Source organism: Lolium rigidum, chromosome 7 (assembly GCF_022539505.1).
Source record: "Lolium rigidum isolate FL_2022 chromosome 7, APGP_CSIRO_Lrig_0.1, whole genome shotgun sequence".
Taxonomy (NCBI): Eukaryota; Viridiplantae; Streptophyta; class Magnoliopsida; order Poales; family Poaceae; genus Lolium; species Lolium rigidum.
In genome coordinates, this window is record NC_061514.1 from 182,943,989 (window position 1) to 182,956,779 (window position 12,791).

At 44.1% G+C, this 12,791-nt stretch overlaps 1 protein-coding gene across 1 annotated transcript; it reads left to right on the forward strand.

The window, feature by feature from the left end:
* Positions 1–9,546: 9,546 nt before the first annotated feature.
* LOC124670361 lies at positions 9,547–10,083 on the forward strand. The gene has a single exon (XM_047206871.1). The coding sequence runs from the start codon at positions 9,547–9,549 to the stop codon at positions 10,081–10,083; it is 537 nt and encodes a 178-aa protein (XP_047062827.1).
* Positions 10,084–12,791: the final 2,708 nt, after the last annotated feature.

A 12,791-nucleotide genomic window follows, 5' to 3' on the forward strand; every position in this document is an offset into this window, starting at 1 on the left:
GATGATGCTGCTGCCCATCTCAATAATTTTGTTGAACTATGTGAAATGCAAAAATATAAAGATGTAGATGGTGATATTATTAAACTAAAATTGTTCCCTTTCTCATTAAGAGGAAGAGCTAAAGATTGGTTGCTATCTCTCGCCTAAGAATAGTATTGATTCATGGACTAAATGCAAGGATGCTTTTATTGGTAGATATTATCCCCTCGCTAAAATTATATCTTTGAGGAGTAGCATAATGAATTTTAAACAATTAGATACTGAACATGTTGCTCAAGCTTGGGAAAGAATGAAATCTCTCGGTTAAAAATTGCCCAACCCATGGACTCGACTACTTGGATGATCATCCAAACCTTCTATGCAGGACTAAATTTTTCTTCGCGGAATTTATTGGATTCAGCTGCTGGAGGTACCTTTATGTCCATCACTCTTGGTGAAGCAACAAAGCTTCTTGATAATATGATGATCAACTACTCTGAATGGCACACGGAAAGAGCTCCACAAGGTAAGAAGGTAAATTCTGTTGAAGAATCCTCTTCCTTGAATGATAAGGTTGATGCTATTATGTCTATGCTTGCGAATGATAGGACTAATGTTGATCCTAATAATGTTCCGTTAGCTTCATTGGTTGCACAAGAAGAACATGTTGATGTAAACTTCATTAAAAATAATAATTTCAACAACAATGCTTATCGGAACAATTCTAGTAATAACTATAGGCCATATCCTTATAATAATGGTAACGGTTATGCTAATTCTTATGGGAATTCTTACAACAATAATAGGAATTCACCCCCTGGACTTGAAGCCATGCTTAAAGAATTTATTAGTACACAAACTGCCTTTAACAAATCTGTTGAGGAAAAGCTCAATAAAATTGATATTCTTGTTTCTAGAGTTGATAGTCTTGTTTCCGATGTTGATCTTTTGAAATCGAAAGTTATGCCTAATGAGAATCATCATAATAAAATTGTTACTACAGCAAATGCCATTCAAGTTAGAATTAATGAGAATATAAGATTAATGGCTGAACTGCGTGCTAGGTGGGATAGAGAAGAAAATGAAAAACTAGCTAAAGAGAAGAATATAGCTAAAGTTTGGACTATTACCACCACTAGTAATGCTAATGCTACACATGTTGCTGCACCTCCTACTCATACTAATAAAAGAATTGGTGTTAGCAATGTTTCCACTTCTAATGCAAAGCGCGAAAACCGCTCGAAACTGCTAAAATCGCTGAAACTCGCCTCGTGATAAAGCTCGCTGAAATTTTTTCCAACATTGGGGATGATGATCCCATTGCTTTAGATTATAATGGTTTGAATTTTGATGATTGCCACATCTCTGAAGTTATAAAGTTCTTGCAAAAACTTGCTAAAAGTCCTAATGCTAGTGCTATAAATTTGGCTTTCACGCATCATATTACAAATGCTCTCATAAAAGCTAGAGAAGAGAAACTAGAGCGCGAAGCCTCTATTCCTAAAAAGCTAGAAGATGGTTGGGAGCCCATCATTAAGATGAAGGTTAAAGATTTTGATTGTAATGCTTTATGTGATCTTGGTGCAAGTATTTCTGTTATGCCGAAGAAAATTTATAATATGCTTGACTTGCCACCGCTGAAAAATTGTTATTTGGATGTTAATCTTGCTGATCATTCTACAAAGAAACCTTTGGGTAAAGTTGATAATGTTCGCATTACCGTTAACAATAATCTTGTTCCCGTTGATTTTGTTGTCTTGGATATTGAATGCAATGCATCTTGTCCAATTATATTGGGAAGACCTTTTCTTCGAACCGTTGGTGCTATTATTGATATGAGGGAAGGTAATATAAAATATCAATTTCCTCTCAAGAAAGGTATGGAACACTTCCCTAGAAAGAGAATGAAGGTACCTTATGATTCTATTATTAGAACAAATTATGATGTTGATGCTTCATCTCTCGATGTTACTTGATACACACTTTCTGCGCCTAGCTGAAAGGCGTTAAAGAAAAGCGCTTATGGGAGACAACCCATGTTTTTACCTACAGTACTTTGTTTTTATTTTGTGTCTTGGAAGTTGTTTACTACTGTAGCAACCTCTCCTTATCTTAGTTTTGAGTTTTGTTGTGCCAAGTTAAGCCGTTGATAGAAAAGTAAGTACTAGATTTGGATTACTGCGCAGTTCCAGATTTCTTTGCTGTCACGAATCTGAGCCCACTGCCCTGCAGGAAGCTCAGAAAATTATGCCAATTTACGTGCATGATCCACAGATATGTACGCAACTTTCATTCAATTTGAGCATTTTCATTTGAGCAAGTCTGGTGCCATTTTAAAATTCGTCAATACGAACTGTTCTGTTTTGACAGATTCTGCCTTTTATTTCGCATTGCCTCTTTCGCTATGTTGGATGAATTTCTTTGATCCACTAATGTCCAGTAGCATTATGCAATGTCCAGAAGTGTTAAGAATGATTGTGTCACCTCTGAATATGTCAATTTATATTGTGCACTAACCCTCTAATGAGTTGTTTCGAGTTTGGTGTGGAGGAAATTTTCAAGGATCAAGAGAGGAGTATGATGCAACATGATCAAGGAGAGTGAAAGCTCTAAGCTTGGGGATGCACCCGGTGGTTCACCCCTGCATATATCAAGAATACTCAAGCGTCTAAGCTTGGGGATGCCCAAGGCATCCCCTTCTTCATCAACAAATTATCAGGTTCCTCCCCCGAAACTACATTTTTATTCGGCCACATCTTATGTGCTTTTTCTTGGAGCGTCGGTTTGTTTTTATTTTTGTTTTGTTTGAATAAAATGGATCCTAGCATTCACTTTATGGGAGAGATACACACTCCGCTGTAGCATATGGACAAATATGTCCTTGGTTTCTACTCATAGTATTCATGGCGAAGTTTCTCCTTCGTTAAATTGTTATATGGTTGGAATTGGAAAATGATACATGTAGTAATTGCTATAAATGTTTTGAGTAATGTGATACTTGGCAATTGTTGTGCTCATGTTTAAGCTCTTGCATCATATACTTTGCACCTATTAATGAAGAAATACATAGAGCATGCTAAAATTTGGTTTGCATATTTGGTTTCTCTAAGGTCTAGATAATTTCTAGTTTTGAGTTTGAACAACAAGGAAGACGGTGTAGAGTCTTATAATGCTTTCAATATGTCTTTTATGTGAGTTTTGCTGCACCGGTTCATCCTTGTGTTTGTTTCAAATAAGCCTTGCTAGCCTAAACCTTGTATCGAGAGGGAATACTTCTCATGCATCCAAAATACTTGAGCCAACCACTATGCCATTTGTGTCCACCATACCTACCTATACTACATGGTATTTTCCCGCCATTCCAAAGTAAATTGCTTGAGTGCTACCTTTAAAATTCCATCATTCACCTTCGCAATATATAGCTCATGGGACAAATAGCTTAAAAACTATTGTGGTATTGAATATGTAATTATGCACTTTATCTCTTATTAAGTTGCTTGTTGTGCGATAACCATGTTTACTCGGGGAACGCCATCAACTCTTTGTTGAATTTCATGTGAGTTGCTATGCATGTTCGTCTTGTCCGAAGTAAGGGCGATCTACACCGAGTTGAATGGTTAGAGCATGCATATTGTGAGAGAAGAACATTGGGCCGCTAACTAAAGCCATGATTCATGGTGGAAGTTTCAGTTTTGGACAAATATCCTCAAATCTCTAATGAGAAAAGAATTAATTGTTGTCAAATGCTTAAAGCATTAAAAGAGGAGTCCATTATCTCGTTGTCTATGTTGTCCCGGTATGGATGTCTAAGTTGAGAATAATCAAAAGCGAGAAATCCAAATGCGAGCTTTCTCCTTAGACCTTTGTACAGAGCGGCATAGAGGTACCCCTTTGTGAAACTTGGTTAAAGCATATGTATTGCGGTGATAATCCAGGTAGTCCAAGCTAATTAGGACAAGGTGCGAGCACTATTAGTACACTATGCATGAGGCTTGCAACTTATAAGATATAATTTACATGATGCATATGCTTTATTACTACCGTTGACAAAATTGTTTCATGTTTTCAAAATCAAAGCTCTAGCACAAATATACCAATCGATGCTTTTCCTCTATGAGGACCATTCTTTTACTTTCAATGTTGAGTCAGTTCACCTATTTCTCTCTACCTCAAGAAGCAAACACTTGTGTGAACTGTGCATTGATTCCTACATACTTGCTTATTGCACTTATTATATTACTCTATGTTGACAATATCCATGAGATATACATGTTACAAGTTGAAAGCAACCGCTGAAACTTAATCTTCTTTTGTGTTGCTTCAATACCTTTACTTTGAATTATTGCTTTATGAGTTAACTCTTATGCAAGACTTATTGATGCTTGTCTTGAAGTGCTATTCATGAAAAGTCTTTGCTTTATGATTCACTTGTTTACTCATGTCATACACATTGTTTTGATCGCTGCATTCACTACATATGCTTTACAAATAATATGATCAAGTTTATGATGGCATGTCACTCCAGAAATTATCTTTGTTATCGTTTTACCTGCTCGGGACGAGCAGAACTAAGCTTGGGGATGCTGATACGTCTCCAACGTGTCGATAATTTCTTGTGTTCCATGCCACATTATTGATGTTATCTACATGTTTTATGCACACTTTATGTCATATTCGTGCATTTTCTGGAACTAACCTATTAACAAGATGCCGAAGTGCCGCTGTCGTTTTCTCGCTGTTTTTGGTTTCAGAAATCCTAGTAAAGAAATATTCTCGGAATTGGACGAAATAAAAGCCCGGAGGCCTATTTTCTCACGAAGCTTCCGAAGACCGAAGACGAGACGAAGAGGGGCCACGGGGGAGCCAAACCCTAGGGCGGCGCGGCCCCCCTTGGCCGCGCGGCCCCGTGGTGTGGGCCCCCGTGCCGCCTCTTGACTTGCCCTTCCGCCTACAAATAGCCTCCGTGACGAAACCCCCAGCACCGAGAGCCACGATACGGAAAACATTACCGAGACGCCGTCGCCGCCGATCCCATCTCGGGGATCCCGGAGATCGCCTCCGGCACCCTCGCCGGAGAGGGGAATCATCTCCCGGAGGACTCTACACCGCCATGGTCGCCTCCGGAGTGATGAGTGAGTAGTCTACCCCTGGACTATGGGTCCATAGCAGTAGCTAGATGGTTGTCTTCTCCCCATTGTGCTATCATTGTCGGATCTTGTGAGCTGCCTATCATGATCAAGATCATCTATATGTAATTCTATATGTTGCGTTTGTTGGGATCCGATGAATAGAGAATACTTGTTATGTTGATTATCAAAGTTATACTATGTGTTGTTTATGATCTTGCATGCTCTCCGTTTCTAGTAGAGGCTCTGGCCAAGTTTTTACTTTTAACTCCAAGAGGGAGTACTTATGCTCGATAGTGGGTTCATGCCTCGCATTGACACCGGGACAGTTGACGTAAAGTTCTAAGGTTGTGTTGTGCTCGTTGCCACTAGGGATAAAACATTGATGCTATGTCTAAGGATGTAGTTGTTGATTACATTACGCACCATACTTAATGCAATTGTCTCGTTGCTTTGCAACTTAATACCGGAGGGGGTTCGGATGATAACCTCGAAGGTGGACTTTTTAGGCATAGATGCAGTTGGATGGCGGTCTATGTACTTTGTCGTAATGCCCAATTAAATCTCACTATACTCATCATGATATGTATGTGCATGGTCATGCTCTCTTTATTTGTCAATTGCCCAACTGTAATTTGTTCACCCAACATGCTGTTCGTCTTATGGGAGAGACACCTCTAGTGAACTCGTGGACCTCGGTCCAATTCTCTTTACTCGAAATACAATCTACCGCAATACTTGTTCTTTACTGTTTTCTCTGCAAACAATCATCATCCACACAATACGGTTAATCCTTTGTTACAGCAAGCCGGTGAGATTGACAACCTCACCGTTTCGTTGGGGCAAAGTACTTTGGTTGTGTTGTGCAGGTTCCACGTTGGCGCCGGAATCCCCGGTGTTGCGCCGCACTACATCCCGCCGCCATCAACCTTCAACGTGCTTCTTGGCTCCTCCTGGTTCGATAAACCTTGGTTTCTTTCTGAGGGAAAACTTGCTGCTGTGCGCATCATACCTTCCTCTTGGGGTTGCCCAACGAACGTGTGAAATACACGCCATCAGCGTGCTAGCTATCTGGGAATCCATGCGGTTTCCTGCGGTGTCCCGCCGAATCCGCTGAAAAATGACCGGATTTGAACTAGGGCTACACTTTTCGTCGCTCAATAAATTCCGGGAAAAATGTTTTTAGGTCTATGACATATCACTTTATGTGCGAATTTTTTTTCCGTTTAGCGCGATGATAAACGGGTGCACCAGCGTGCCCGGTACGGCCATACCGCATCTCCGTGGGGGCCCGTTTTGGCCAAATGGCAATTTAAACGAAGTCAGAAAATCCCGCGGAGCCACATGGCGTCATTTTATGTGTCCTAGTAACCACTCCAAAAGTCGGAATTAGGATACGGCAATTATTTTGGAAAACCCTTCACAAACAGGGCTATCACGTCCGGAGTTCTATGGCTTTTATGGCATATGAGTAGGAAACGGTCCGTGACACCGCATAGTTTGTCAGAACGAGGCCATATTTGGCACATGCGTGGTACCAGGGATAGGAAGCAAGGCCCCGGGAGCGGATTTCCAATCCGACCCATGGGTGATGGTTTTTTCATTTTCGGGGTGCCAAAACGGGTTTTTTTTTTGTGAAGCAGCTACATGGGACGCATTTTAGTATTGCGCAAGACCTCCGCGTAGTGGTAGGACACCGTCTTCGCACCACATATCACATGCCATATGTGCGCGCTAGCTATCTGAGAATCCATGCGGCTTCCTGCGGTGTCCCGCCGAATCCGCTGGAAACTGTCCGGATTTGAACTAGGGGTACACTTTCCACCGCTCAATAAATTCCGCAAAAAATGTTTTTAGGTCTATAACACATCACTTTATGTGCTAATTTTTTCCGTTTAGCGTGTTGGCGAACGGTGCGCCAGCCCGCCCGATACAGCCATGTCGCATCTCCCGAGGGGGCCGTTTTGGCCACATGGCAAATTGGGCGTCATATTTGGATTCCTCTAATTTTTAGGTTCAAATGATGATGTGGATGTTATATTTAGATTCCTCTCATTTTTCTGATCGATTTAGACATATTATTTGTGGAATTTCGATTTTCCGATTTAAAGATATTAATTATTCCATATTAAATGGAAAAAAGACCAAAAAATAAAATCATTTTATTGTTATTTGAATTCAATATTATTATAACTTATATATTCATTGTTGTCTACATAAGTAATTGTTTGGGATTCAAAAATAAAGAGGTGTGCATCACGATTCAAGGGTTAATAGGGTTGATATGCTATTATTATTTGCAAGAGGTGTCAATTCTATAATGGAAGCTCATCCGAATGGAACCAAGAAGTTAAGCGTGCTGAGGCTGGAGTAGTGTGAGGATGGGTGACCGACTAAGTTTAACCATGATTGTAGTTAGAGTTAAAAGTGTTTTTTTTAGACGAGTTAAAAGTGTATTGGGTGAAAAATAAAAAAGTAATAAAAAGAAAAAAATTGTGTAAAAAAATTAAAATTTTAAAAAATTTAAAAGTCTATGCCGAGGGTTTTGCCGTCGGCATATAGAAAAAAATATATTTTTTTATTTTTTTGGGAAAGGGATATTTGAATTTTTTAAAAGTCTATACCGAGGGTTTTACCGTCGGCGTAGCGTGCTACGCCGAGGGCCGGGCTACGCCGATGGCGATAGTGGCTTTGCCGAGGGAGTTATACGCCGAGGAGCTATGCCGAACGTGGCCTTCGGCGTAGCCTACGCCGACGATCAAAGCAGGCCACGCCGAGGGTTCCCGGCCCTCGGCATATAGCCCCATTCCTGTAGTGATATTTTCCCCTGCCGGTCAATGTAAAATGAGCACATATGTCAATCTATTGGCCGAACAATGAGCACATGTGTGAAATGAGTGCAATATGTAAAATGAGTACGTATATACTGGCCAACAAAAACACTACGACCAGACGTCAAACGGAGGACACGAGTAGAGATGCTCCTACAGGAATGTAAATCTCAGAGTCTTTTCCGCCTCTGACGAGTCTGTACGCACGTATTCAGCACCTACACGCACCTTCCATTCCCAGACCAGATAGTAGCAGTAAATCTAAGAGCATCCCAGCCGTTAGGCTCCCCAGACCGAAATCCAGCGCTATTTACCGTTGGGTGGATGTATTTTTTGATCTGGGGGGGCCCATTTTCCCAGTGACGAGCTCATGGTCGCCTTCTGACGCGCACCCACCGCGTGCATAGCGACGGTGTAGTCGCTGGGAAGGGCAACCATCAGAGTGCCCTCGACGCATTTGAACCGCCGTAATGGTCCGCGAAGTGGTCTGGCGAGCCCAATCGCCTCATCGGGAACGGTCGAAGTGGCCTCGACGCGAGAACCGCCGTAATGGAGCACGAACTCCGCGGAAGAGCAACCGCCGCTCTCTTCGTCGGGAGACCTACATATACGGTTTCTGACGGCCGACGGCATTCATCTATTCTCTCCTCACCATCCTCTGTCAACCATGAGCGGTCTCTCTTGTCCATCGGACACCGACAGCGAGGGGAAGCCGCCTGGATGGCGCCATTGGTGGGATCAAGCTGCATCATCCAGCAGCGACGATCCCCCCCCCGGCTGGCGAGGACGAATGGGATGACGAGGAGGAGGAGGATGAAGAGGCCGAGGAGCAGGCCGAGGAAGAGGCCGAGGAAGAGGAGGAGGAGGAGGAGGACGAAGAGCTGAGGACGAGGAGGACTCAACTTCCTCCGACGAGAAGGTGACGAGCCGGAAGCGTCGCCGCCACGACGATGAGGCGGGGCCATCTAGAAAGAAGTAGTTTAAGTTTGTTTTAAAGTTTTTATATGTAATTTTTATGTTTATTTGAATTATATATAATTTGTCTATGTTGCACCACTTGAGAGTTCAAAGCTTTCGTTCGACGAGCGTATTGCCGTATATCGGGAAGACGAGGGTAGTGCTGTAGATCGGGAAGACAAGGGTATTGCCGTAGAAACCCAGGCCATTGTCATCGACAGGTCGGGGCCACCAGACGGTTCCCGCGATTTTCTCTCGTCCGGAGTCCCCGAGCGCTCCCCAGGAAAGCTGGGGATAGCCTATGCTCTCCAGACAGATGAAAAGACCTAATCCGAATGAAAACGAGAAACCGAGGGCGCGATTCCTCTTTCGTTCATACGGATAACAAAACTCCATGCTGGTGGCCTTCGTCGGGGAGACAGAGAAAGGATAGGTATAATTAAACAACGAAGGAAATATCCCGAGTCCATCACGCAAGCACGCTGTCGTGGCCCCAGCCAAACGCCAGCCTCCTCCTCCTATATATAACTGCCCCCCAAACTTTCACCTCCATCGCCATCTCACTCATCACTACTTCTTCCTCCTCCTTCAAACAGCTTGACACAATTTCACAACAGAAACAGCCGCTAGAAGCTCAAATCAGATCGGAGAAAATGGGGCTATGCATGTCTAGCGGCGCGGCAGCTGTGGCCGCGGTGCAGGCCGATGGCCTGGCCGCGTCGACGGCGATGGTTCTGCTTCCGACGGGAGAACTGCGGGAGTACCCACCCACGGCTACAGCCGCGCGGGTTCTCAAGGACTCCGTCGACGCAGGAGCCGGCTGGTTCCTGTGCGACGCCGACGCGATGGGGTTCGACGGCGCCGTGTCCGCCGTGGGCGCAGGGGAGGAGCTCCGCCCGGGCCAGATCTACTTCGTGCTCCCCGCCGAGGCCCGCCGCAACGGGCTCCGGCGGGAGGACATCGCCGCGCTCGCCGTCAGGGCGTCCGCCGCGCTCGCCAGGACGTCCCGCTCGTCGCCGCTCCTGTTCGCCCCGCCGGCGGAGAAGGCCTACCAGGCCGCCGCCTACAAGACCGTGCCGGCGCTGGCGGCCAAGAGGCGGCAGGTGGCGCGCGCCAAGAGCGCCGGGTGGATGCAGACGCGGTTCGCGCCGGATCTGAGCGCCATTTCCGAGTGCGACACGAGTGAGTGAACGGGCACGGATCGAATCAAGAACAGATATTTGGGGAATGATTCCAATCTCCGTCGAACATGGAGGAGTCCGCTCCGACCATTCTGGAGAAAGGACGCGCGGACGGCCGGAATTGATGTCGCCAGGCTGGCGGAGGCAGCATCGGCGGCTGACAAAGCGGAGGGCCGTCAGATCTGTATCGAACGGACGTTTCTGGCTTGGAGCGGATGTGATACCATAACGTCGATTCAGATGGGTCTGTTGAGGGGGATGACATGATGGATTAGTCGCGTGTAATTTGTAGGAACAAAATTTTGATCGTGTTAGATGATTTGGTTCTCTAAAAATGTAGGATGGAGAGATTTTTTTGTGTGAACATAAACTATTGAGCCTAAACATGGTGTTTACATGTACAATGCTCTGTTTTCCTGTTTTTTCTTTGACCCAACGATCGAATGATTTTTTTCCTATTCATAAAATAGAACTTAATTTCATATTTTCCTAAACACAATACATAAGGATATACACATTTCTCAATAAACACGGACTTCGGCATAAGCCTATGCTTTGTGTATCTGTATGAGTTGTGGATGTGCCTCGTCAGAGGGAATTCTGCGGCCTCCCGAGCTTGCCACGTGGCGAATCTAGCAACCCTAGGGTATTAAGGATTAAAAAATGCCCTTTTTCTAAAAACAATTTTTTTTGAGAAAACACAGCACAACGTAGACGCTCATATACACACGCATACACTCACCATATGAACGCACACACGCATACCCTACATCCATGAGCACCTTCGAAATACTAAGCTAGTGGATTGGATCTTGAAATTGATGAATTCACCACAGGCTCTTCGCTGTCGACGGGAACGTCGCCTACCACTGAACTATGGTGGGCTGGGGTGCAACCACCCACCTAACCACCCAACCTTAAGTTGGTTCTCAAAAAATATATTTCTTTTATCCTTTTGCATTGAAATAACAAAACAAATTGTAATCAAAACAATATGATTCAACCTCAGACCCTTTTGATTCTAGCAGATAATAGCGGAGCTCGGAAATTGGTGTGTATTCGAGTAATAGGAGCTGCTAGTAATCAGGGAGATGCTCTTCAAAGGAAACTTTTCTCAAATTACCTATAGGCGGAAGATATCACGTTATCGATATGGAATGGATCCAGAGGGATCCCCTCGACATAATGGTTCATGTATATATTTTACGGAAACATGAAATCAAAGTTGGGGATAAAATAGTTGGAAGACTTGGGTCCGATTGAGGACCAACCCGACATCATGGCGATGTAGCTCGCCCGGATCTATCATTGCCGCTCACGGCACCAGAACAGAGGTGAACGGTGTGGTGTAGCAGGGGAAAAGGATGCGGCAGCAGTGGACTAGAGATTTTGACCTGCATCGATCTCTCCGACCGCAATATATACCAACTGATGCAGTCTCAAGGCAGAGCCCTCTAAAATATTTACGGGCGAGATCATAAGGGTGCTATGGCCCCAAAAAAGAGTAGAAACCGCATGCCGGCTCTTTTTTGTTTTTGCTTTATGACCGATATACGGTGTCTGCTAGAGATCCTCTAAGGGCTCGAGGCCGGCCATGGTGCACATGGTGATAAGGGTTAAAGTGATCTAAAGGGCTTTAGCCCAATCTTTCACAGCGATTAGTAGCAACAACGATAAGTAACGAGGCTTACGATCTAGCAAATGCAAACTCGCGCGAACAACAAGCAAACCCTTCTCGGCGAGAGGAATTACTTGAACGGTTCTAGATGAACCACGCAACAATTAGAAGCATGACACCTCCAATCCAACACACGAAAACAACGACGATGGGTCTGAACGGATACACACAAGGATTTTCACCCTCGGTGCGACGGCCGAAACACACACGTGTTTTAACTCATAAAATTCAACCTCGTGAATGTGAGTATCATCTGTAAATATATTAGAAGACACTATATCACATGGGGATAGCCCTCTCCCACATGGCCCTTGCACGCCTCCGATGACACTCCGCGCGCCGCAAGCAGAAAGGGCTCGATGTCGGTCATGGCACACAGAGGGAAGGGTCCACTCCCCTATGACGCAACCCTCTGCCCCTTCATCTGCCCAACCAGGTCGTATGTGGTGACGGTAGAGGTTGGAGGCACGCGAAAGCAGCGGTGCTCTGCCACATGCATTTTTATTTTATTTTCGGGAGCGTTTGGTTATCAGGCTAGAACAAGTTTAGCCTAGCCTAGTTAGGACGTGTTCGGAGGCTCCATAAGACTACTCATAATGAGAATTATCATGCACATGATACTAGTTTATGATACCACTCGCACAATGCATAGTATCATAAAAGAAGTGAGTCTAACTCACTTAGTTAGGGAAGTGGATTACCTAACTTTTTCAACAAATAGCAGTGTCTAACTGAGTGCCACATAAGTAAATATGGAGTTCTACCGGCTCCGTTGACCTATGATGAAGCACTGGTCCTATTAAGTAACCGTAATTTGCGTATTCGTAAGTACAGAGCGACGGTAATCCGTAGCGAGTTACCGAAAGTTAAGTGACTGTTGATATATTTTACACCTTAATGTATTTAATGAATAGCGAATATATTTTACTCATTAATGTATTTTAGATAAATCCATGAGACATCCTCTTGGGAATTGTGTGAGTACCACCATCCACCTTCAAAAATCGTTAATGCGTACTCCCTCCGTCCATAAATAAGT